This window comes from Polyodon spathula, chromosome 3 (assembly GCF_017654505.1).
Source record: "Polyodon spathula isolate WHYD16114869_AA chromosome 3, ASM1765450v1, whole genome shotgun sequence".
NCBI lineage: Eukaryota > Metazoa > Chordata > Actinopteri > Acipenseriformes > Polyodontidae > Polyodon > Polyodon spathula.
In genome coordinates, this window is record NC_054536.1 from 16,047,545 (window position 1) to 16,075,070 (window position 27,526).

The 27,526-nt window shown below is 38.6% G+C and overlaps 1 protein-coding gene across 1 annotated transcript; it reads left to right on the top strand.

Moving 5' to 3' along the window:
- The first annotated feature begins 1,810 nt into the window (after positions 1-1,810).
- On the top strand, positions 1,811-10,157 carry LOC121312771 (inhibin beta A chain-like). The gene is made up of 2 exons (XM_041244517.1): positions 1,811-2,437; positions 9,160-10,157. Exons 1-2 carry the CDS (start codon positions 2,041-2,043, stop codon positions 9,936-9,938), a joined length of 1,176 nt encoding a protein of 391 aa, XP_041100451.1. The 5' UTR covers positions 1,811-2,040; the 3' UTR covers positions 9,939-10,157.
- The last annotated feature ends 17,369 nt before the right edge of the window (positions 10,158-27,526 follow it).

Genomic DNA, 27,526 nt, shown 5'->3' on the forward strand with positions numbered 1-27,526 from the left:
CCTTAGTGGCAGAAGCATGCAATAGCTGATACAGGCTTTGACAATTACATCTTTTGCTACTGTCAGGTAAAGTAACCATGATGATATACAGATAATAATAATATGATAAAGACAGCACCCCCCCCCCCCCCCCCCCCCCAGCTCTAAACTTGTTTTTAAGATTTTTCAGTTCTGATAAATTCCAAAGGAGTAAACCTACTTTTTACAGCATTGAAGCAAATATAGTAAAATTGAACTCAAGCAACACTGTGTATAAAACTGTATAGGATATGACTGTATAGGATTCCTGACATCAGGAATATGAATTTAGGTTATAGCTAAGGGTATAATTTTCAAGTGTGTACAATACAAAACATCCTTTCGGTATTTAAAAATGAAGCTGAATATGGCTTGTATGGTCAATAGAAATAGTTCTACAAGATCATTTTTTTCCACCTCATCGCCCAAACATTTGGGATTGTATACTCATTGATTGGTATGGAACCATCCACTGATTTAATATCAATCAATTTGTTATCCTTTAAAGTGGTTCAAAAGAACCCCTTGTTTACACTTTCAACAAAAAGTACATCCCAGTTACTATGCAGACCATATAAATGAAGTGTCCCTGGAAGCCTCACTGGCCACAGCTGCTGAGCAAACCCAAGTGACGGAGGTGGTGGAATAGTATGTAGGCGCTGTGGAGCACCTCCGCAAATAAGAAGTGGTTAGCAAGTACTGGTTAGCAAGTCTGGTACATAAGGGTGACCGCTTTAACCATACTGACTGCACCTGCACTGAATGGATTCCAGGTTGATGCACTGGGTTGGGATCCGAACTCACAACTTTTCCATCCTTAATGGGCCAAGTCTTGTACTGTGAAGCCATCTGTCTGTTCTAATCAGAAACACCAGCTGCAATGCTGAAAGAGTTGGCAGATATATATATATATATATATATATATATATATATATATATATATATATATATATATATATATATTGAAAATAATAAGGCAGGGGCTAGAGAATGTTAGAGATGTAATCACGCACACACAACACAGTGCCAGCATCATTCAAGAAATATATATATTTAATATGTGATGGTTATAGAGAGGACAGGAATGAATTACCTTTCCAACGGGGTGTTTTACTGTAGAGATGGAGGGAGGGTGTGGGATGAGAGATAAACGAAAGAAAGGAATAAGGCAGGGGTGGAGGTGTGAAATGAAGGTAAGGGGCGAGAAATATAAAAATAGCTTTGGTGACAGAAGAAAGAACAAGATGGAGGAGGGGAGAAGTTACAGACTCAATAAAAATAATTAAAAAATAAAATGAGGACAAAGCTATATTCAAGTCTATATACAAAGACTTTTTTGTGCAGATGAATAAGACATTTGATATTCATAAAACTTCTACACTGGTCATTAAATGACTCATACTTTACAACAAAAACCGAATCAGTTTTGTTAACTGATGTGGTTGAGGCACCTAAAGTTAAAATGTCCAATTACTTGAAACTTTGGCACATTACATATGGAAAGAAAACAGAAATGAAGACACTACAGAGATCACTGCTGAAAGCCAGGTGCTATAAAGTAATGGAAAATAATTGACAGATGGACAAAATATAATCGGAAACAGGAATAGAAAAAAAGAAAGTGCAAACAGAGGTGGAGGGGGGTAAAAGAAGAAAAAGAGGTGAAAAAAAAGGAGTAAAATAAGAGACAGAGAGGGAGGGAGGGAGGGGGAGAGAGAGAGATAAAACGAGAAAGCCCTGCCTACTTAATCACAAACCCTCCCTCTCTGCTCACTCCATTCAGCTCTTACTCTTAGCCACTGAGACCTCTCCAGCACTCTGCACATCCCTTCAGCACTTCTACACTCTCACGGACCTCTCCAGCTGACAAACTCACACAAACTTTTTTGCTAACAGATAGAAGACAGCAGAAAGTACTGCTTTTTTTTAATTCAAAAAAGGGATTATTCTTTGTGTTTTACTTAGTTTATTTTAATACCAACAAAAAGGGAAAACTACATTTTACTCATCTACCCATCCAGGATGTCCTTACCTCTGCTGAGTGGAATTGTGGTGATCTTCTTTGGAATGCTGGCAAGGAGCTCGCCCACCCCTGGCTCCCTGGACGGGCACACATCTGTCACCGACTGCCCCTCTTGTGCCCTCTCCAGAATGCAAAAGGACATGCCGGCCACTTCCCAGCAGGCAGACATGGTGGAGGCAGTCAAGCAACACATCTTGACCATGCTGCACTTGAAACAGAGACCTAACATCACCCAACCAGTGCCCAGGGCAGCCCTCCTGAATGCCATCAAAAAGCTGCATGTGGGCAGAGTTGGGGAGGATGGCAATGTAGAGATTGAGGATGACAGCCACAGCCGGACAGAGATGAATGAGATGGCTGAGCAAATGTCTGAAATCATCACTTTTGCTGAGGCAGGTTAGTAGCCCAGGTTTGGAGTGGAGGGGTGAGATTGGGGGGGGGGCAGATTCTGCCAGTTTGACAGGTTTGTATATACACTTACAACTTTGGGGTTGGAAAGTAAGTCTAGTAATAGTGCACAGAACTTAAAAGTTAAGACCAGAAGTCTACAAATGTATAAGAAGGCTAGGCTGCAAGGTATCTTATTACCTATGTCAGCTTAAAAGCCATCAGGGCATTCTGTTCAATCTGTGCTGAAAACCTTGCTAATAACTTAAGTCTGCTGCTATGTTGTGAATTGTACTGGTAACTGAGTGCTAGGCTCATTGGCAGCTGGGTGCTCCCTACCTCTGGGGAAACGGGACGTTCAGCCTCTTACTGTGTGCTGTGCTACAAGCATGGACTGCCTCCCAGAGTTGTGAATTTTTTTAGTGCACAGGCTAACAAAGTTCAGAAGTCAGTGTTCTACCTTCTGCTTCTGCATATGGATTGTGCCATTCAAATAACAATGCACTGTTCAGAAAGGCATGTCTATAACCTACTGAATACACAAAAAAAACCAAACAAACAAAAAAAAACCCTATACTTCAAGTTTAGGAGTGAAGCACATTTTACTGTGCACATGCTATGACAACAAAAATGAGGACTCTGGCTTTGTATCTGATTAGGTGAATAAAACACTGTGAATATTAATTACATTCATAAGTACATAAGCCACAACGTAGGTAATGAGGTTTTTTTTTTTTTACTCAAAGAGCTGCACTTAAAAATTATGCCTAACACTGTGTCAAGGTGCTTTGTACAGTGGTTATCGACAGCATAGTCCTCATTACAACTCTATAGGGAATAGGAGTCTGTTTGCTGCAGTGCACTCTAATAGGCTGTACTGAAAAGTTTTCTTCTGAAGTAAGTTTTCCTAGACAAAAGCTACAAGCTGCTGGAGAGGTAAAGCGCTTTTCTTTATCAATACTGAAAGGGACCTGTACCTTGTTGAAGTGCACTGTGGAACAAAACTATGTTAAAAAATAAAGCCTACTAGTAAACTAATACCAGTGGTAGTACAGACCACCTGTAAATACCTGTGCTGCATACCTGGGCACTGTATGAGGAAAGACTAATAATATATTTTACTTTTCATAAGACAACCTAGTCTGCTCCTTTCACCATTGTGATTTGTTGTACAAAACTGTGCACTAAAAGGCTTGACTACAGTGCATGAACAGATTGTATTGTACTGCCCCTATTTCAAAACAGTGTCCGTGTTATTAAATCTTTGCTGTTGTGGTACAGTGCTTGGCTGTCACCTGTAGCCTATAGGCTACAATAGTCGCACTACGTACTATGAGGTTATACACACACCACCAGTTTCTATACTGAAATGTGTTTTAATCGCTTGGTTTAAGCAGAGTTTACAATAGCATGACCTTTTCTGTAGCCAGTGGGGTTTTGTCAATTATTGATTAACAAATGCAGGGCTTGTAATGTTAAATCGTGTTACCTTCAATTAAACACGTTCTATTTTGGTAACACAAGTCAGCAGTTCAGTTAGGAGATCATGAATACTGTTTGTGATCAGCCCAGCGCATATACTCACATAGCACCAACAGATACAATTACGTTTGGAAGTTACTTGAAGTAGGGAACCAACCCGGCTACATTTAATCCCGTGGTTTTGCTGTTTCGTGCTGACACACATTGGCACGCACTTGTGGTCTTTTGACGAAACAATCTGTTGACCTTTATGAAAAGATTCCGGCAAAAGTGGCACGCTGCTGTTCAGTATTTCACCAGTAAAACCCCTTTCACTTGTTGATCTTTCCCTAAATTCTTGGTCATGGCAATTGTATAGAAAGGCTATCTCTCCACGAATATACATTTAAATTGCTACGATATGAGACCAACCAATGATTTAACTGAATTTAGCTGCAGAAGCTGCGCACAAGTAACATTGTGGGGTAGTCCATTTTTGACAGTTTTGCTTCTGTTTCCGTTTTAACAATTCTGACCCTAACAAGAAGAAAGAAAGAAAAAAAGAGATCGTGTAATCACTAGAATTAACAGGGAGCAGTGTTCCAGATTGGCGAGTCCTCTTTAAACCTTGTCTTTCACCCAATACAGTTTAAACCTTTACGTGAAGCTATGTGGGCTACAGCCAGGAGGGAACACAAACTGTTATTTTTTAGGAAGCCGTAGTGTACTTTATTTATTTATTTATTTTTTTAAAACGCAATAAAATGTGTGCAGTGCAGCGTCTAGGTACCTACGTATACTGTTTTTTCAGTCCTTATTTTACACCAGAGCTGTCATTCACAGCGGGGTCAGATTTTCACGAGCTCCTTAATGACACCATATGTGCCAGTGTTCAGTACAGATTTAAATCCACGGAGTTAGTATTTAAAAAAAAAAAAAAAAAAAAAAAAAAAAAAGAAATAGAAGAGCATTATTGTCCGTCATGTATAGATGTTTGGTTCTATATTCTGGCCCATTGTGTGAACAAGTTCAGTGTATCTTTTGTTTTGAGATGCGAAAGATAATACATTTATTACAGATAATAGACCTTTAAAAAAGCTTTTTCAAAAGCCTTACTGAAAACATTTCCTTAACATTACCAACGAGTGTCAGTAGATGGCAACATAAAAAGAAAACTGAACCAAATGTTTTTTTTTTTTTTTTTTTTTTTTTTTTTTTTAAAGTTATTTATTTATTTATTTCATCATTAATTCAAATCTATCTCTAGTGCTTATTTTGGCTTAAAAAAAAAAAAAAAAAAAAACTTTTTAAAGCTGTATATCTATTGCTCCATAAAAAAAGAGAGAGAGGAGAGAGAGAAAACTATTAAAAATGCAGTCACAACAGAGCAGTTGAGGCTTGATAAAAACAGAAATAGCTGACACTTGGCTGCAAACAACTGATTGTGAACCAAAAACCATTGCTGTAAAACCAAAAGGCATGTAACCTACTGTATGTTAGAAACTGTAAAGGTGAGTTAAATCAAAACATAATTCTGTCATTCCACCCTAGAGGTTTCTGAATCACTAAGTGTAAGTTGCCAACTGAAAATGGCACACACAAAGTGACTTGTGTAATTTGTCAGGCAATGCTGTGTTTAATTACTTCATTCAGAGAAATATACATCCATCTGTAATTGCTTAAGCACCCCCACCATTATGAAGTGCAGTGTGGGACTCTTTGAATGGGTTCCACAATTAATATGCAGTGCTCATAATAGTGGGGAGACTTAACCAATTACTCTGTGATGTATTTCTACAAAAGAAGTAATTAAACAGAATACTCTTCAAAGATTTATACAGACCAATTTCTGAGTGTCTCTGTCCAATGTGTATGCCTACAGCCTGAGGCAATTGTTTATGCCATAATTTGTGTACTTTATACAAGCTCTTTTGTATCAGTATATATATATATATATAATATATATATATTATATATATATATATATATATATCAGTGTAGAAATCAACCCCACTAGTATCAAATCTGGTTGGAATAAACTTCCCTTTATATATAAAAATGTAAGCAACAAACATTACAATATGCTTTATATCATACAATACCACAGGTGACACACAGGCATACAGACAGACTTAACGTGGTCAGAAATCCTATTCACTTCATGCTGCTTGTCTCAGACTCCTCTGAGAGAGCACATCTATGTTAGGGTTCTGTGCTTGTTTAAACATACCGCCTGTTGCCTTCCAGGGCTTCCCTGGAAATCGGTAAAGAGGGTTTTAATGCCCTCTTTATAAATAAACAGATTATACAGATATAATGAGCTTCATCTACATGACAAGGTCTAGAGCTGAGGTACCTGAAGTGGTATTTATGAAAAATCGTATCTTTGTATAAATGTTGTTGGATGTAGTGTTACTGAGTTGTACAGTGTACAGTACCATGCTGGCATAGTATATACAATTATAAATACATTGCTAAATCTCTTGGTAACATTCTTGTGACATACCCTGATGTTCTACAAGTGAGAAGAGCCAAAAACAACTTTGGTAACATTCTGATAATCAGTCTGAACTTAGGTGCCCACAACTTCCCTCTGATTAAAAGGTTTAACTCGAAATGTAAAAAAAGAAGAAGAATAAAAAAAAAACTTTATTGAAAGCAGTTCCACTAAGTCTTCAGATACTAATCTGTGGAAAATGATACTAAGAGAGACATGTCATTCTGAAATCATAGATTCTGTGAGTCTACAATTTCACAGGCCTTCCTTACAAGAGCCTGGGGGCATTTAAAACAACACATTGGTAACACACTCCTAACATTTCTGTTCTGTGAGTTAGTAGTGTCATGGCACAGTCAGGCAGGTGCCAGGAGATCTTCCCCCCCGGAGGCCTGTAAGCACTTTTCAGTCATGACCGTGATATCTGCCATTCAGTCCTGTGCCTCTCAAGCAGAACATCTAAAGTATGTCTTAACTTTGAGGCTTTGCGTGGCTTTGTGATGTGGCTGTCAACTTAGGATCAACTTGAGATGACAAAACTAATTTCACCTGCGACATAAGCCAGATTCTTACCCAGCCCTAGAGAGGTGAATTAACTGAAAGCTTTCCCAGTTCCTGCCTCCTATTATGTATGGATTTTGATTCCTCCACTACTTTAACTTGTATAACAAGGCTTCAAATCAGGGTATAGGCACTTTTGAATATGGCTACATTAGTACAGAATCTAAACTATTTAATTATTTCAAGCAAGCTTGTTCTACACTGAGCAGCATTCCTTGCATTAAATCAGTTTTCTAGTGGGATCAAAGTATTAAAACATATGAAGAGGAGCAAAAAAAAAAAAAATTCCAATCCTTTCTTTGAATTGGTTACACTGTTTAATAACTATGCTTTGGCTTTTACACTGCTTGTTCCCACCCCCTCCTCGGCCTTCTCGTGAAACACGTTCCTTTACTCCTTATGCTGTTGGCTTGAGTGACATGAGAAGGCAAGATTATGGTCTTTGCATTAGTTTTGGGTCTTTGCAGTAAAATACAAGTGCCTGACTGAGGGTGTTACGTGACAAGTGCCGTGCCCTTTGGTGCATGCGTGGCATTGGCCCCACAGTCTGTCAGGAATTAATCTGTTACATTCTCTGTAGGAGCTACTCAGTGGAACGTTTGTGTTTTGAAAGGGGGAAATTATAAAGCACTAACTCCGAGGATATTGGAAGCGGGGATTGCAATATCAATGCGCTAGAAAAGTTGTACTAATAAATGGTTGGAGCATCTTATTATTTTTAAATACAAAGAGGAAAATGCATCTGATGAAAACAGTGTGATGTTAGAATTACACCTGGATTCCCACTTATACACAACCATAAAACCTGTCAGACAAACCACTATACCACGAATATCAAGCAAATCAACAGGAAGCCCATATCAGTTATTAAAAAAAAGAACTGTGCATAATACCTGGGATACCCTTTGCACTGTCTGAGTTAAAAGAACAGCTAATCAGGACATCTAACTCAACCACACTATGCAAAATTCCAACTTACAAATTATGACAATTCATAGTTATTTTTTTAGACAAACTGGTAGGTATCAAGTTGGCTAAACCTCCTCTTTTGTGGATCACTTTTTCCCTGAAGGCAAATGTCTTAGTTGCTTTTTCAAGTGTGACAAATTGTTCAGCATACAACAAAACTATCAAAATAGTGTTTCATGCATGTTTCAATATCTGAAGGAGACTTTCTCACTCCCTGGGTCTTCGTTTTTGTGTATCTTAGGCTTCACTCAGCCCTTCGTGCCTATGGAGTCCCATAGAATGTGGCATTGTCCACTCACCCTTTAGCTTTCCACTTGGTCTACTGCTATAATTCTTATTAAAGATCTTAGTTTAAGTTTGGGACCAACAACTCCCTAGAAATTATTATTATTATTATTATTATTATTATTATTATTATTATTATTTATTTCTATAATATATTTATGTATTTATTTTTTTCTTTCCTCAATTTTAAAGAATTACAAAAAAAAAAAGTGTTTTATTTGACACAACAGGACAATGGATTGCGGAAAACGTGTAATAGAATTAGAGTGTGTTGTGGGTTTGATCTCTGCTGGGAACTGGCTTAATTCAGCCTTAATGAGTATCTTGGGGCGTGCTGGTTGGCCAGAGGTTAAAAGCATACTTGGTTAGATTAAAACCACCATGGAGACAGTGGACAACAATTGCCAGCAGAGTTGAAACATTCTTCCTGACAGAAAAAGGGGAATGATGTGCTTATTTTTTCAACACATTTTGTATAATGAATAGTGGTTACCAGTTCAAACAAATGAAATTACTTATTTTATTAATATACTGCTTTGGCTAAGTCAGTCAGTTTGAAAAGTGGAATCAAGACTTGTTAATCAGGTTTGGATTGTTTCTAATGTTTAGCAATAGTAACACATGACTGACATACCTTTTCCACCAACATTGCTGTAAAAAACTGAACTGGTCTATAATGAAAGCATCCATTTAGTAAATCTTTCTGTACTAATCACAGCTGGAGATATAAAAAAAAACATACTTTCTAAAAGCCATAGTGCCCTCACAGCTAGGTATATGTGGTTTATACAAAGCATGTAAATGACCAGATAGGTTCAAGAAATTGCAGCACTTTTAATGCTTCATTGTGGGTAGCAATATGTCTCTTCACTTATGGGCTGGCCTGCTAATATGTTAACAGTTGGATTTCTAAAATGCTGAAGTGTAGCTCATTCTCTTACTTTTATCTCTATTCCAGGTGCCTCTTCAGGCTTGGTGCACTTTCAGATCTCCAAGGAGGGCAGCGACCTTTCACTCATAGAGCAGGCCAATGTCTGGCTCTTTCTCAAGCTCTCCAAGACCAACAGGAGCCGCGCCAAAGTGACCATACGGCTGTACCAGAGAAAGCAAGGCATGGTAAAAGGGGAAGAGGAGATTGTCGTCTCAGAGAAAGCTGTGGACACGCGGAGGAGTGGCTGGCACACCTTGCCAGTCTCCAGCAGCGTCCAGGCACTGCTGGAAAAGGGACACAACTCCCTGGATCTGCGGATAGCCTGTGAGCAGTGCCAGGAGGCCGGCGCCACCCCTATCCTAGTAGAAAAGGATGAGCGGGAGCAGTCCCACCGGCCCTTCCTCATGGTGGTGATACGCCAGTCCGATGAGCACCCTCACCGGCGGAGGAAAAGGGGCCTGGAATGCGATGGAAAGATCAGCGTCTGCTGCAAGAAACAGTTTCAAGTCAGCTTCAAGGACATCGGCTGGAACGACTGGATTATAGCCCCCACGAGCTACCACGCCAATTATTGTGAAGGGGACTGCCCAAGCCACATAGCGGGGTCCTCTGGCACCTCTCTCTCCTTTCACTCGACTGTCATCAACCATTACAGGATGCGGGGTATCAGCCCCTTTAACAACATCAAATCCTGCTGCGTGCCCACTAAACTACGGGCCATGTCCATGTTATACTACGACGATGGGCAGAACATTATTAAAAAGGACATGCAGAACATGATAGTGGAGGAATGTGGCTGCTCTTAAAGACAAGCAGACCGCCCTGAACATGGTAGTTGGGGGAAAGACATTCCTCCCTTTCCTCCAACAGACCCACAAACCTTGACAGACACAGCATGGAGTTCAATTTATAGTCTGCTGGTTGCCAGTCACTTGGACCAGCCTGTGGCACTTTCAGAAAAAAAAAAAATACAAAAAAAAGTACAAAAAAAATAAAATAAATAAATATAATATATTTTTGTTACAAACAAGAGAGCGAGAGAGAGAGAGAGAGAGAGAGAGAGAGAGAGAGAGAGAGAGAGAGAGAGAGAGAAGAAAATATTTATGTTGCAGCATTTATGGTCCGCACTGCACTGCAATAAAAAGTTACGTTTTGATAAGGTGCCTACATTTTCAAAACTATGCAACCTGTCGACGTTTTTTGAACTGTTTACCTTTTCAAAAAGAGGAAGACTTTTTTCGATGTAAATGTTTTCCTGTTTATGCTTTGTTGAGAGATACTTGAAAGAAACATGTTTGACCAGCTGCTGGCGCCAAACAATTCTCTATATAATTATTTTTATGATATATATATTTTTTGTTGTTGTTTGTATTTTTATAAACGTTCTGAACGTTTACGATTTGCACTATACCGACATTTGATCTGCCTAATCGTTATTTAACAGGTATTGGAGAAGAGGGGAGCTGCACTTAAATGTGAGCTAAATTAATTTTTACAGCACACACAAGAAGTTTGTTTTTAAGACAAAGACACCAAAGATTTAGTGTGAGTGTTTCCAATGTCCTGTGTGTGGTTGTTATTTGGATAATTATTCACAAAATGTCTTGCTCAGTCAAGGGTTGGGATTTAAGGGTTAATGGTTTTCCTTGCCAGCTCTAAGTAGTATTAGCTTTGAGTCCCTTTTACATAACATGACCATATGGCTTTGTGTTCAGCGGGACAGTTTGGGATAGTTCAGGCTTTCCAACTCACAATCCAATGCATTCTGGTACGTTTTACGTGTCAACCCAATGCATTCTGGTACATTTTACCTGTCAAATCAATACATTCTGTACATTTTACCTGTCAACCCAATGCATTCTGTACATTTTACCTGTCAACCCAATGCATTCTGGTACAAGAATGCATTGTTATTGTGAGCTGAAAAGCCTGAACTGTCCCAAACTGTTCCAAACTGTTCCGCTGAACACAGAGCCATATGGTCACCTTACTTTTACATATCAACACCAAGTGCTTTTTTAAAATTTCTACAGAGGTATTAGTGGTACACTGTTGAAATGAAACTTTTTTTTTTTTTTTTTAAAGCACTAGAGATGCAATCTGAGTAGGTGTAATTGTTTGAATTTTTCTGTTCAAAAAATCTTAAAAAAAATATTTAAAAAAAAAATTATAATTTTGTTTAAGGAAGCATTAATGACAATACTTCTTTACTTTCTGGATGAATCCTACGTGAATCCTTACTTTCAAACATATTTCTAAGTAAAATGTACTTGTTTGTAATCATTTTGTGTCCTCTACAATAAACACTGTACCATTGTGCTGATTATAAACACAATTAACAGATTATGTGGCTGGGTATGAAATATTGTCATTGTTGTATTCTGGCATGAAAGAAATTCTGAACCTGGCGGGACATTTGTGATCAAATCCTGTGCATTTTTTTTTTTTTTTTTTTTTTTGCAAGAAAAAGAAACGATACTGAAGCTAGAGTGTTTGGTCTAATATGATAAATAAATAACAACTTTATTTTCATTCTGTATATATTGAAAAGCAAATACATTTATGTCCCATTGCTTTGTTGTACAAATCAAAAAAGATATGCTTGCTATGTTTTCTATCTAATTTATTTACAGTATTTTTGCTTCTCTATTAAAGCTTAAGGATGTACACTAACGTGTGTTAAGAATTCTCATTGTTATTTGTTGCATTAGCATTCTATTTCATAGACACACTGTGTTTTCTTGATCTTGCTTTACCTGTTGGAAGCAGAAGAATCTTAGATTTTAATACATTGTACATACTCTCTGTATCTTTCATGTTTTCATTCACACCATGGGTAAAGTAAAGCATAGACCAAACTGGCATTTACATTTCCAGAAATGTGGTATTTACAGTAGTCTCACTTCAGTATCACATGGTACGGCGGTCTAACTTGAAACAGTCTGTGCAAAAACATATCATTTCAATTGAAAGTAAGTGACTTAAACAAATGCAAACCAAGGTTTTAAAATCATGGTAATAACTTTTATTAGCTCTGGGAATGCTGTCCCTGGCCCCACTTTTCTTCTATTGAAGATGTTTTGTTGTTTTGCTTGTATTCTTTACTTCAGTTGAAGTATGCAGACAGCACTATACATAAAAGGTTGCTGCTGCTTCCGACAGCAAAGGTACCAGGATGTAGCAGTTGTAGTGTTGTACTGTATTTGACAATATTTGCATATGCTGTATTATCATTAAAAATGAAGAACTAAAAGATAATCAGAAGAATACAAGGGAGGGTGCTGACATTTTTTTTTTTATTCCAGTCCATCTTGCTTTCAAATAACTGGGACTTTGGGGGTACTTGCTACTATGGCTGCAATTGGTTGTACAAATGAACTGCACTTTTAATCTTGTACAACACTAGCATTTTATTTAATAAGGGAGTGATGTCATTGATTAATACACTTTAAATACCAACCCAAGCTCAAGGTCTTTGGAAAGCTATCCGACCTGCAATGAAACACTGCCAGAGCAGCATTGGCTGAGCTCACATTTTTGTCTAGCCTTACATATGATATAAGTCTGACCGAACTGTCTGGTTTTGCTTTTTCCCATACTGCTCATGAAAGTAGGTGCTAATCAGTGATTTCATACTCAGCTTCACTGGTGCTTTTACTGCTGGCTGTGCTGAATTAGCTCCCCATTTTAGTTTCCCACCTTAGCTGTTTCTTGTATTTTAAAATGGTAAACTGAAGCGTTCTCTAGCTTTAGTGGGGGCAGTTCAAAATGAAATGACAACATCTAGATTTTTTTTTCCCACTGTAGTATACTATAATATTGTCAAAAAACAAACAAGCAAAAAAACATAATATGAAATAACTTTAAAGCTGGATTATAATTCCTCGGGGAGTACTTAGCATTGTTGTGACATGTTATGAGGTAATAAAAGAACACCCAACTCCCGAGTATCTGAATGAGAGGGTTCCATTATTCCTGAGAAATACACTACAGCAATGCCATTATCACTATTGTACTACATATTTTTAACTCATTGTTTGTGTGAAATAATCACTCCAGTCCACTGAAAGAGTTAACTTTTTTAAAGCAGGGCTTGAGCCGTATGAAGCGTTTTTCATTTTGTTTTATTTTAAGTTATTTATAATACAGGGCAGCCTTCTGAACATACATATGGACTTTGACAGCTTATGCTGCTGTGTTGACGGAGGGCTCCCTTCCAGCTTGATTGCCCGTGGAGTGTCTACATTAATCTGCAGCTGGCCTGATTCCTTGCAGAAGCCTCTCAAGATGAATGTTAGTTTAAATCAGACAAGGGTTGAACTGATTCAACCTTTTCTAAAAGGCATATATAAAATAGCAACATGGCAGCATATCAGGTTCGAAAATTAAAATTGTGTAAACTGCAGATTCAATACTTATGACTCTTTGACAATAAAGGGCTAATTCATAAGCTTTCTTCTCGTTATTTCTATGCACTATCTTTGTGAGATTGTATAACACATTTTCATATTTTCTTAAAGAGTAAGGAGCTTGAAATATCACTTTTATTGATGTATTTATTTATTTTGTAACATTTGCTCTATTTGCAGACATTCTGAGTGGTCTTGGGATCAGTTGTTTCAATATTTTGAAAGCATAGTTTTTCTATCTGGCCGTATTTACCGGGCTAGGAGATTCTTTTGAGTTCGCCAAAAGATTCCTAACTCTTAATCATCTCCATGACACATGTCAATGTTGTATCCTCCTTAAAAAAGTAAACATGATAGTTCTTACACTTAAAATATTTCTTAGTCAATCTCTGGATGATACTTCAATCTCCAATTTTCTGTACATAGTGAACACTGTATATATGACAGTGTCGTAAGTTTTTTAAGTAAATGTTCAGTCAAAGGCCATTGTTAAGCTTAATTAAAGCATAAAATGTGCAAACTGATTAACAAAACTCTCAAAATAAGTGTCCATTGGCATAACAACTAGAAACAATCACCCTGGTGATGCAGTGAAGATGCAGTCTGAGAAAGTGCTGAATCACTTAAAATAGGAACAAAAACAAATGCGACTGAAAATGGTCCCTCCTACCATGGTGTGTTTAAACTGCAGTAGAAAAACTCAGCCATAACCTCTGGATCCAGCATTCACCAGCTTTTAAGCCTTTCTTGTGTTTTGTTGATGCAGAGAGTTCGGAGAGGAGGAGGGGAGGTGCTCAAGGTTCGTAAAATAAGATACCCCAACCCTCAAGGTTTAACCCGAGCCCAGTGTCTCAGTAGTTATTTTATAATGTGTAGTGAGTGTAATTAAAAGCAGAGGGAAATAGAAAACCCTAGTCTGGTCAAATAGAGGAAAAATGTAGAATGCTAATCAAAGCTGTCTGTAGTTATCATGCAAAGACCAGCTCACACCCCAACCACCACCACTGCCTCACACCTCAACCACCACCACCACCTCACACCCCAACCACCACCACCTCACACCCCAACAACCACCACCTCACACCCCAACCACCACCACCTCACACCCCAACCACCACCACCTCACAACCCAACCAAGACCACCTCACACCCCAAACACCACCAATACCTCACACCCCAACCACCACCACCTCTGACCCTGGTGCAGCTTGGTTGTGCAGTGACAAAGAGGTATCAGGTTCTGTAACCCTTGACCTCCTACTCATAAACCTGGTCAGTTCCCTTGTGAAGGAATATATCATTCAGCAAGTGGGGTAGCTGTTTGGGACACTATACACTGAGACATAAATTTCAAGAGCCTGCGTCAGCATAAGGACACAGATCAAACTGCTGGGATGTAAGTGACTAATGACTGCAAGCTGCAGTGAACATGTAGTGAATTATGTTAGCCTCTCAAGTAGAAATATAATTGACTTTAGGTTCATAGTTGATCATTAAAGTGGCCAAAGTCTATCCCTAACTTTTACCCCAAACCTATAGGGTAATATTTTACTCCTCCACAGAGAACAACAGGGGTTGTTTTTCTACTTGGTATGTAACATACAACAGGAAAGCTATTAATTTCTCTGCAGTAGTGTTTTAGTTTGTACAGTTGAGTCTCTGGTAGATTTGTTTTCTCATGCACAGTTTGGCTCAACTGTGAATTCGTTATTAAAAGAAGAGCTGCAATGTCCATATTTAATAAACATTTGAAGATGTATTAAAAAAAAAAAAAAAGTACATTAACCTCACCTTTGTAAATAATAGGGGTTTTTTTTGTGCTTGACAACATTGAAGAAAAATGAAGATGTACTAGAACAACATTTTATCTGGGGCTAGTCAAGCATTTTTCAAATGAATACTATTAACTAAAAAGTTGCATTTGTTGGGAGCCGGAAATGAACTGAGTTCTGAATGTATGTCTTTACTTGTTTGTGAATTATTGCACATGTAACTTGTAATGTCAGTACCATTGAGGGAAAGAACAGGCTTTGTCCTATTTACAGAACTGTACAATAAGTGTTAATTAATAAGGAGGAGACATTTAACAGGTAATGCATTCATCAATTTAAATAATCCCTGGGTTTAATCATATTATTTCTGTATTTTGTTTAGTAAGAGAGAAATTGAACTTGAAAGTAATCTTTCGTGAATGTAGAGCTTGTTGACAAACCAGGGGACATCATTGTTTGATTTACATCTTATTTTTCACCTAATTACCTCAAAGACAGTATTGATTGTCCAATAAATCCAATGCATTTACCACCACCTGACCAGAATAGTTCCTAGTTTCATATATGCTTTGCTTCATATACTCCATATTTCCATATAAATAGTCAATAGTCAATTCGAGACAGAGCACAATTTAAAGTAATTCATAAATAATGTCTGACTTAAAGGGGGGGAGGGGTGATTAAATATAAAACATGTTAAAAAAACAAATAATGATAGTACACAAACAACACATTAAACAGTACACATGTGTAAAAGCCACAACAACGGAAAACTTAAAAAAATAAAAAGTCTAAAAACAAATAATGAATGAAGCCCTAAGTGCTGCCATATGTCAACAAGTTCACATTTTAAGTACAAATACAGCATCACTAGATCTTCCTTGTACAGTACATCTGAAACACATTTTCAAAATTCCTTCACAACTTATTTTGGTAGTACACAAGGAGTTGTATAATTTCTTTCAGACCATTCATTAAACACAACAGTTGGCACGTGAAGACATGTTTTATGCCAAGGGTCTATGCCACACTAATCAAACATTGAAGAACTGCTTACATAATCACCTACAATTATGCATCATAAACAGGTGCTTTATTTAAGTATGTAAACAAGTTACCAATTTGTTGAAGTTGAGTTCTATGTGAATATCCGCCATTAGACTGGCAATGCAGTTCTGTACCTAACATCAATATGTATGTTGAGTTTGTCTGAATAATGCTTATTCAGTTCAGTTGTGGAATAATGCTTATACAGTCGTCTCTGTGTATAGGAACACCTCCTAAGAGAACACTTCACCTAAGAGAACGCCCTTGTGATGAAACTGATTTTTCCCATTGTAAATGCTCCGCCTAAAGGAACAGGAACTTTGTTTAAAATAACACCTTTTTGGCACTGCTGTGATTAGTTCACAACTGATAGAGTACTGTTTTGTAACTTGATAACTCATCATCATCAAACTTAAATGCAAATGGGTTATTCAATCTTTTCAATTGTGACTTGTCATCGCGAGAGTGTCTTGAGGCACGCTGATAGGTTTATTCCGTCATATCATTGCCTTGTTTTGTACACCTCATCACTACAAAATGGCATGTAAACAAATGGTGAAATGCACTGCTCTTTCTCTTGCTACAAAAAGTTGGAAATTGTTCAAGCTCCAGAAAAAAACCTGAATCAGACACAAGTCACCAAACAATTTGGTGTTTCCCATTCTGGTGAGTTGCTTTACCATTTTCATAAATCATTTTGTGCATGTCTTGAATATTGCTCCTGTAACAGGTATTCATAATTAATCTAGTGCTACTGCTGCATTTTTTTGATGTGTGTCGGGGTGCTATGTCAGTGTAGTCTGTTGGCTATGGTAAAGGAGAACAGGAAAGAATATAACAGTTTCTTAGTGGGATTTGGCCAGATTGAATCAGCAGTATCGATCTGCATGACTGAAAGTGGATCAGGTACATATATTTTTTTTTCTGTAGACCTTACAGTTCTATAATTAAAACAATTTATATCATTGTAAGAAGCAAATACTAATCAATTCAGATTTAAACAGCAAGAGAAAGTAGAAAGTCCCAGCATCACCCCCCCTCCATCCCCCACTCAGCTCAGCTCAGCTTACTTACCTGTACATCAGCGTTGCTTTCTTTCTATTGTGCTTGAGATCCCCATCCAGAATCTTTCCGTTTCAACCACAGCTAGTTGCTGCTCCTTTCTGCTGCTTCAGATAAGTTCTTCACTGTGCGACGCAACTCTTGGCCACTGAACCCGATGTCTCTGAGAAACCGGGTTGTAGAGTGTGCCACAAATCCTCAACAACCCACCTCCACTGGGTAAACTCGGACTCTCCATCCTCGCTGTTCCGCTTCAGCAGCTAGTTGAGCATACCAAAGTTTCTTCCTCTCATACGTCTCATGCACACATCTTCCCATGGCACTGTTAACTCCACCAGATGAACAAGGCATGCTGATCCAGACCACAAGACAATGTCTGGTCGAAGGTTAGTGGTGGCAACCTCAGGTGGAAAAATAAGCCATTGACCAACATCTGCCAGCATCTTCCAGTCTCTAGCAGCATCCAGTTATCCTGAGTGAGGCTTGATTTTAACACCTTTTCTTTACCTTACCTTTTCATTGCTCTCCTGGATGGAGGAATATTGTCTTTTGTGTGTAAGGCTTTGATGGAACTGGTGGCAACTTATTGGTCAAGTTACGCTTGTGTTCCAGTGCTAAGGCCAAACATCGCAGCACCTGGTCATGGCACCAAGTAAACCGTCCTTGGCTAAGACCCACCTTACACCCTGTCAAAATGTGCCTTAATGTTGCAGGTAATGAAAACAAAGGACACGAGGGATCCTCACCCACCCAGAGGTTTAGGTTCTGTGGTGATGGGAGAACATCATATGCTGATCTGATGAGGAAACTGATCCTGCTCTGTTCCATTGTCCATAAGTATTGCCAGACAATCTTATGTTGTTCCACACTCTCCCGTCTCATCCATTCTCCCTGCTTGGCCTGTGAAACGGCCTTTACACATCTGATCCTCTCCTCCTGCTTTTGCACCTCATTGACTACCAGCTTCCTCCGTTGAGCCTGGGTTGCCTTGTGCCATGTAGGACAGAGCTGAACTGAGACCAAAACCTCCTTTTCCATGCTGAACTTGCCCCATAATATCTTCGATTCGAAGGGCAGCCTTAGCATCTTCCACAGCTTTCTTTGCCGTCCATTTTCTTCCAGTTTTCAACACAGGTGCTGCCTCCCTTACGCATTTGTCACGTGAATCTACTAAAGTCATTTCCAGTCGGACTTTGGAGCACTTAAACTCCTTGGTTAGAGTAGAGATTGGTAGCTGCAGTATTCCTTTACTATAAAGTCCCACTCTGCTGAGGCAGCATGGAACTCCCAACCATTTCCTGATGTATTAACTGATTAAAGCTTCCAGCTTCTCAACTGTGGTCAAGGAAACCTTGCACACAGTCAGTGGCCACAGCAGTCTTGGCAGTAGACCAAACTGAAAGCACCAGAGTTTCAGTTTGCCTGTTAAAGAGCTGCTGTCTATGCTCTTCAACCCTTCCACTGCTTGTTGTCTAACTTCTCCCACACGAACTGTGTCCTTTAGATCCCCATCTTACCATCTCCCTAGACTTTTCACTGGCTCTCGGACACTGTTGGTATTGCCTCACCATTAATGTAGAACCTTTTATTTTACTACTTTACCTTTATTTATACAGATGCTCCTTGATTTAGTGGGCTTAAATTGCATTCGTGCCCATTCATTGTTATTGGTTGATTTGCCCAATAACCAATTAGTGCAGGCTACTGTTGTCGTCTTGTCATCCATGTATGCTCAAATTGGTGGTAGTCGCATTCCAGAAGCCAAACGCTCTCCTCCCACTACCCATTTTGATACCCTTATAATTACTTCCATTGCCATTGCCAGCCTATCAGTGCACCTGTACTTCTTTTCTGTGACCTTGTGTACAATAGGGGTGGGACAAAAGTTGGTGCTGCATTGTTTTCATTTAGGTTCCTAAAATCTAGTTTTCAGCATTGGAGGTGAAATAGTACAAATGGACGACAAAAAAAAGCAAAGTATATTTTGGCTGAAGATTGTTTCAAGATATTTCCCAAAGAAACTGTAAGTGTTTGTAATTGATTGAAGTAATTGTTTTGCTTATCTTAATGTGTCTTTGGAGAAAGTACAATTGATCACTATTTAGCTTCAGAATCAAACATTAAACAAAGGCTAAACAGAATGTAAAATAAACAGCTTTCAGAAACCAAACTGGAAAGTCAGCCCAGACAAAAAGTATTCCTGTCTGCAAGTTAAATCAGAATTAAAATGATCTAGCACAGCCACCTCGCTTCAACCTGCTGCTTACTTTTTCTCAGTTGGAATTTTAGACCCGAATAGCCATGTTTTCTTTGTTTTTTTGTTAACATGACAACGAACGTGCTGCATACATTACCTTTATTAAAGTATGCCAGATGCCCTTATGTAACTGAGTTTTGGGGCTGTTTCTAATCGAGTTCCACATTGGCATAACTTGGCAAAGGTTTTTTTTTTTTTTTTTTGCCTTAACTTCCAACCAATTCAGTGGATGCAGAACGTGCAGTCTCAATGTACGGGCACGTCAACTGCAGGGGGTTACTGCATGCTTGCCTTTAACAAATAACAGGACTCTGTTTTAGTCAGGAAGCAAGTACCACTATTTTTAGGCTTTATAGTGTTCTGAAATATAACGACAATATAACGAGGGGTGGGTATATTATTATTATTAGGGCATCAAAATTGGTAGTGGGAGGAGAACGCTTGGCTTCTGGAATGTGACTGCCACCAATTAGAGCATACATGACAATCATGACTACAACAGTAGCCTGCACTAATCGGTTATATAGCAAACTAATCAATACTATTGAATGGGCATGAATGCAAGTCAAGGTGGATCTCTATAATTAAATGTAAAGTAGTGGATAAGAGCGTCTACATTAATGGTGAGGCAGTGCCAACAGTGTCTGAGAAGCCTGTGAAAAATCTTGGGAGATGGTATGATGGGGACCTAAAGGACAGTTCATGTGGGAGAAGTGAGACAACAAGCAGTGCAAGGTTTGAAGAGCATAGACAGCAGCATTTTACTGGGCTAACTTAAACTGGTGCTTTCAGTTTGTTCTACTGCCAAGACTTCTGAGGCCACTCACTGTGTATGAGGTTTCCTTGACAACAGTAGAGAAGCTGGAAGCGTAAATCAGTTAATAAGTCAGGAAATGGTTAAGAGTTCCACGCTGCCTCAGCAGAGTGGGGCTGTATGGTAAAGGAATACTACAGCTGCCTGTCCCAGCTCTAACCGAGGAGTTTAAGTGCGCCAAGGTTCGATTGGAAATGACATTGGTAGAGTCACATGACAAATGTGTGAGGGAGGCAACACCTGTGTTGAAAAAAGAAAGTGGGCGGCAAAGGAAGCTGTGTAAGATGCAAAGGCTGCCCTTCATATCAGTGATATCATGGGGTATAGTATAGCATGGAAGAGGATGCCTTGGTCTCAGTTCAGCTCCTCCTACATGGCACAAAGCAGCCTCAGCTCAATGGAGGAAGCTGGTAGTCAACGAGGAGCAACCTCCAAGAAAAGGTATTAAAACTAAAACTTGTCTAGGACAACTGGAAGCTGCTAGAGACTGGAAAATGTTGCCAGATCTTGGACAATGGCTTATTTTCCTACCTGAGATTGCCACCACTAACCGTTGGCCTGATATTGTCTTGTGGTCTAGAGCAGCAGGCCTTGTTCACCTGGTAGAGTTAACAGTGTCCTGGTAGGATGCTGAGGATGAAATAAAAGGAAGAAACTTCAGTACGCTCAACTAGCTGTTGAAGGGGAACAGCGAGGGTGGAAAGTCCACGTTTACTCAGTAGAGGTGGGTTGTCTAGGATTTGTGGCACACTCCACAACATCGGATTCAGTGGTCAAGAGTTGCGACGCATAGTGAAGAACTTATCTGAAGCAGCAAGGAGGAGCAGCACCTGGCACTGGTTGAGACAAAAAGATTCTGGTTGGGGATGTCATGCACAGTAGGAAAAAAATGTAGATGAAAAGGAGAGTAAGTTAGCTGAGCTTAGCTGAGTGGGGGGCGGAGGTGGTTATGCTGGGATGCCAGAATCACTGTCGAGCCCTCTTAAGGTGTAGTGGGCTAGTCGACGAAACACCAAGGATGGAAGGTGTCCACTTGAAGACTCCAGAGAAGTACCCTACTCAGCACAGTCCAGACGGTTTTCATACTGATACGCTAGGAAGGCCGCACTGTGGTTGATCCCTGGAACCAGCATTACTCTACAGCCATCAACACCAGACAGAAGGATATCTACATTATCATGTACATGTCTTAGTTGGTGCTTATCTTGGTGACAGCTGAGTCCAGTGTCAGCATGAAGTTTTAACACCTACTCCCATGTAATGGAAATATTTTTTTAGTTACAAAAATACAACTTATTGAACTAATCCTGTTTGATGCAACACTTTTGGCCATAGCTGTAACTAACTTTCATTATATCCGGATCAGCCTTGTTTCTAGTAGCAGTTCAACTGTTCAGTTGATGTTTTCCCCAAAGGTGAGTAATTGTGCTCCTGCTAAAGCCCCTTTCACACTGGCACACTCTACCCAGGATGGAACCAATACGCATATCAAAGCCCCAGAAGCAGCTTGTTACAGACCCTTCCACCCAAGCTTCTCTGGATTGAACTGTCGGCCCAAATGTTGATTAGAGTAAATGTTTTATCATCCCTGCTGCAATCTGGCTCAAGCAACAAAACTATGACTAAACAGAATAAACAAAAACTTTCCTTTCATAAGGGAAACCTTCACGCAGGAGAGGCTGTTTGTTATTTCGTCCACCGTCATGCATTTTGTCCCATTCAACCCGGGTCAATAGTGTCAACCCACATCCTGAGGTGGGTCGCTCAGACCCGGGTTAACCCGGTTACGACCGCGGTATATGGTTCACACTACTCGGGATTGAAACCCCGGTAGCCAGAACCCGGGTCCCAGGTAGAAATGTCAGTGTGAAAGGGGCTTAAGTTGATACCTGTTAACATTATCAGAGTAATCCAGAGGGTCAAGTCACGGTTCAAATCTGCAGGGTCTATCTAGGAGGATCTTCTGCTACTCTATATTGATGTACAGCCCACACAAGCACACTGAAGTCTGCCATTTTCTCCACTTAGACAATGAATAGGCTACAAACCTGATTGTTAAGGTCATCAACCAGTAAGTATCATATCCTGTTCAGACGAGGTAACAATTCAATTTAATGTATGTGTTACAAATAACACATACATTTTAATTATTTTAATTATTATTGCTATAGACTTAAATACATGTTCCTAAACACAGAAATTATACTTGGAAATGATACCGTTAAGATGCATCTAATTCGTTGCCTGGTCTGAGGCACGTGTTAATTATGAAGCTGGTTAAATATAGATTTATGAATCAGACGAGGAATATGCTAATGAAAAACTTGGTCTCTAGTGATGAGTGATTTTTTTTTTTATGATAAATGTCATTTATGCATCAACTGATAAAATACTGTAATTTTACTGGCACGATAAAGGGAGATGGTAGGTTTTAAGAACAGAAGTACATAAAAAAGTTCGTTAGTAGCTTATTGATCCCAGAAGCTCATCAAGCAGGGTCTTGAAGGATCCCAGGGTGTTTTATGCATATGGGCCATTGACTCTTGTATTATCAAGTTTATTTTTTTTTTTACTTTCAATTATTTGAACTGTTGTGCATTTACAGCTAAAATATAAATTGCTTTATATTTCATTTTATTGTTAATGGAGATCAGGAAAAGTGTTTACTAGTTAACTTTAACTTTTATATATATATATATATTATATATATATATATATAGATATATATATATATATATATATATATATATATATATATATATATATATATATATATATATATATATATATATATATATATATATATATTATATATATATATATATATATATATATATATATATATATATATATATATATATATATATATATATCATAGACTTCCAACAATCGATCATGAGACTTTCCCTGACAACATTCCACACTGGCTTGGCCACCATTTTTTCTTGGCATTTCACCACCGAATTAGCCAGTCACAGGACTTTATAGGTTGATTAAAATCCTATGATGTAATGTTGCTTAGATAAAATCAACTCTCCTTGGTAAAGTTGTTTGCAAGAAAGTTTCTCTTTCTACAAAAAAAAAAAAATCTCACTTTCTACAGTTTTCTGACAACATGTAGTGTCTCCTTAACATGTACAGTATTCTAAAAAAAAGAAAGTTACACTGGACGCTGACACAACCTGCTTGGTGTGAAAGGGCCTTTAGTAAACAACAGCAAAAACAATCCATTTCTATTGCATGGCTCATATGACTATGTTGAAGTTGGAAATTACTGGTTTTAAAAGTGAGATCAATAACAACGTTTAATAAAAACTTATTAAAAATCTCTCAGAATAGTTTGAAGGGAGGAGAGGGAGAAGATGTAAAACACACGTTGACATGATATTATTTCCAAATTCATTACAATTAGACAACCACCTTTAGCCACAAGGCTGTGCCGTCTGTGGCATTGAAGCACAGCATTAAACCTTGTGAGAAACAATAACATGGGAAAGAGCATTCCACAACTTCAAGGCTGTACTAAAAGAAAGAATGTCGATGCAGTCAAAGGCAGTTATGTATAGTTGCCAAAACAGACTGTGCAGCCCTCGTAAGCCTGTAAGATTAACAAAGCACTGAATATTAATCCTTTTCACTCCCTAAGGTGAGCTGACAGGGTTAAGGCATATTTGTGGAGCAACTGGGAACTCCCCAGCTTTGTACCAACAGACACAGCTCAGTCTGGGCTGGATAGAAACATGGCTTCCATCTATGGGCCTGCCAACACATCACCTTTCACAAGCAATACGTCAACACTGAGCACTCCACTAAAACGTTTAACACAATGGAACCTGAAGTTTTCAGAAACAAAAAATTTCAGTGAAGCATTAATTCAAGCTGTACTCTCAGGGTCTTTAACCCATCAACAAATGTATAACAGAGCTCCTGGACAGGCTGGTAACTCCTTAACAAACTATTGTTTAACAATCTACCAGTAATAATCAATTCTGGAAATAAAAACCTCAATGAAGTCCCTGCCATGCTTTTGAGTTTACCTTGCCTGGAGGTCAAACTGCCGCCGGGCCTATCGCTCTGTGTTAGTTGAGTGATGTCAAGACGCCAAACAATGCTCCCAAACTCAGAAATGTTAAGTCTATATATTTTACTGTATCATATTTTTTTTTGTTGTTGATTTGTTAATAAAAACCCTTTATCACAATTCAAGGCCATTGTTCAATGACACCTGGAGTTCTGAATCACAGCCTTGCCTAATGGGTTTTTGGAGCAATTTTTGATATACATCTTTTCAAAAGCTGAGAACAGTTGACCTTCCTATAAAAGCAATGGAAAAATGAAAGTGTACCTTTTTAAATATCTTGACAACTTTTTGGTACAACATCACTGGGCTAAATAAATTAAGATTACCTTAACACTAGAAGTGCTAAGCCGGTCAATTTAACCGTTTTGGGTTTTCAAATTTAAATTATTGCATTCTGGAATGTAATACGCATGATTGTTCATGGCTTTTCCTAAATATATGTATTAGATATACTGATGGCGTTGGAGCCACATATTTGCAAGAAATGAATAATTATAAGCACGTTTTTCCTAGAAATGCCAAATCCGGTCATTTTAACTGGTTATTTCAATGCATATTTATTTATCAAATATAGCCTATAATCCTGCCTGTCCTTTTCAATACAATCGGTCCCATGATCAAGTGACATCTACCAGTCTACATTCTTTGAGTGCTTGAAAAACACACGTCTCTCTGAGTCATAGGTACCCCCCTGTATATAGCATTGCAGGTTCATTCTTACAACTTTACTGAGATTGAATGTGTATACTGAGAGAGATACACCGAAAATAAAAATGTCTCAGAGACGGGGAATGACCAGAGAGCATGTTTTAGAAATGCTACACGCTGTGGATGAAGATGACTGTGATGCAGGGGTCATCAGTGACACAGGAAAAGACAGCAACAATTTGTGGGTTCTAGAAATGAGCCACCCTGAAAGCGACAGTGAGGACAGTGCTACAGAATTGCCAGCAGAATTGTAACAGGAGATTTTTTTTTACATCACTGCATTTGGCCAAGAAAAAAAAACCCCACCGTGGTAAGAACTGTAAATAAGGCAATACGTGAACTACCCCCTTCAGCTCCGGGCTTGTGAGCACCTTTACACTCGACTACACTGTTCAGGCACAGTGACTGTGCCACCATCAATGTTTACAAGTGCACAAAGAACAAAACAGTGATTATTCTCAGCTCTATGCACAAAACGGTGGAAAGAATGGCAAAAAGAAGCTTGAGACAGTGGAATACTACAATGCCACAAAGTTGGATGTTCTGGACCAGATGGCACGACAGTATTCAGTCAAAGGTAGATCTCGTCGGTGGCCTGTAACTGTATTTTATAATATTTTGGACCTGGCAGTCACCAATACGTATGTTTTGTACAAGGAATGTAGCGGGAAAAACTGCAACAGGAGGGACTTTATCTCACAGTTAACCATGGAGCTTCGGCAAGCACATGTAGATCAGAAAAGGGCAGAGACAGATGTCCCTTCCAGCAGTCCTGTGTTAAAGAGATTTGAGCAGTTTTGTACTGTCATTCAGTTTTCATTACTAACAATTGTACCTTACCTGAAGCAGTTTTTCTTGTCCTGCCTCCTGCAGGAAGCAACATTTTGGGAGAAGCTGTCAAATAACTTTATTTAAAGTTATTTAGTGAAACAGAAAGACAGGAAAACACGTTACATTATATAATATATAATATAACATCAAAAGAACACAAGAGCAGAGTTTAAAAAGAAAAATAACAGAAAGATTGACATACACTGAATAATCACTATGTGTGTTTATATCAGACATGGACCTTGTAGCTATATCAGTATATTGTTACTACATCAACATTTTCTCAACAGAATGACACCACTTTTCAATCAGAATGTACTGGCTGGCCTTCAACTAATTTCTCCCTTTCACTTGACTTTCTGAACTGTTAGTTAAAATGCTTTTAGAAGCAATTAAGCTCCTCTTTGATAACCCCATACCCACCCTGTCCCATCTCCACCCCCTATATGCAGTGATTACAAACATATGCACAAAACTGTCCGTAACAAACCAGAGAAATCTGAAATGATTTAGCTTGGCAGAATCTCACTCTGGAATTTAGTACTACCATAGCACAGCAGAACAGCAATGGACAAGAGGAATGTCCAACCCCAACACAAGAACAGGGCCAGTAAGGTCTGAAAATGACTTGTGAATTTTCACAAATGAGGTCAGTCAAGGAATGACCAAAGTATGGCCTTAATGAGGAGGGTTGATCCTTAACTTTGGCTGAAGGTGGAGTAGTTTTTTGAGTTATGCAGATGTTTCATGTGCAACTGAATCTGTTCTAAGACATTATTTTTATATTGCAAAAGTCAGTTGTTCACAGATGCTGCTCTGTCTTCTGGCTTTAGGCCTATTGGTGCTGTTTTTTTTTGTTTTTTTTTAAAGATTCCTGGCCCATAAAGTTGATTTCATTATCATTATCCGACAAATCAGTTTCCCTTTTCGAATTATATCCTGTTGTTGCCATATCTGGGTGGACGAATGGTCTTGAATGATTCATCAATTACCTTGTCGTAACCAGTCAATATTATAATAAATAAATGCATTGTCTCCACTTTCAATTATGTGCCTACTCTACAGCCTTACTTTGCATTATGTTACCAAACATTGCCTCATTCAACCTACAGCTTTCCAGGGGTGGATAACAGGACTCAAGATGATCATTTCCATTTTCAGTAGCATCCTTACCTTGGCAGAAGTCAATGATAATCAGAACATTTATTGCATCCATTTAAAATTCAGTGAATGTGATTCTTTGGTGAAAGAGTAAGAAATGTGTAAGTGAAAGTGTGACAGACAGACTTCATATACCAAGATTATGATGCATTCAACAACTTTTGCTAGTGGCTCTCTAGCTATATTAAATACAATATGTATGAGCGCCTACCTTCACTATATTCCCCAGCAAGTATAAGCATTCCAACAGAG

What these genes read in the sequence shown, in the direction of transcription:
- LOC121312771 (XM_041244517.1), top strand. Translation starts at nt 2,041, where the DNA reads ATGTCCTTACCTCTGCTGAGTGGAATTGTGGTGATCTTCTTTGGAATG. An exon ending in CATCACTTTTGCTGAGGCAG is followed by an intron (nt 2,438 to 9,159) that starts GTTAGTAGCCCA and finishes TCTCTATTCCAG; the next exon opens with GTGCCTCTTCAGGCTTGGTG.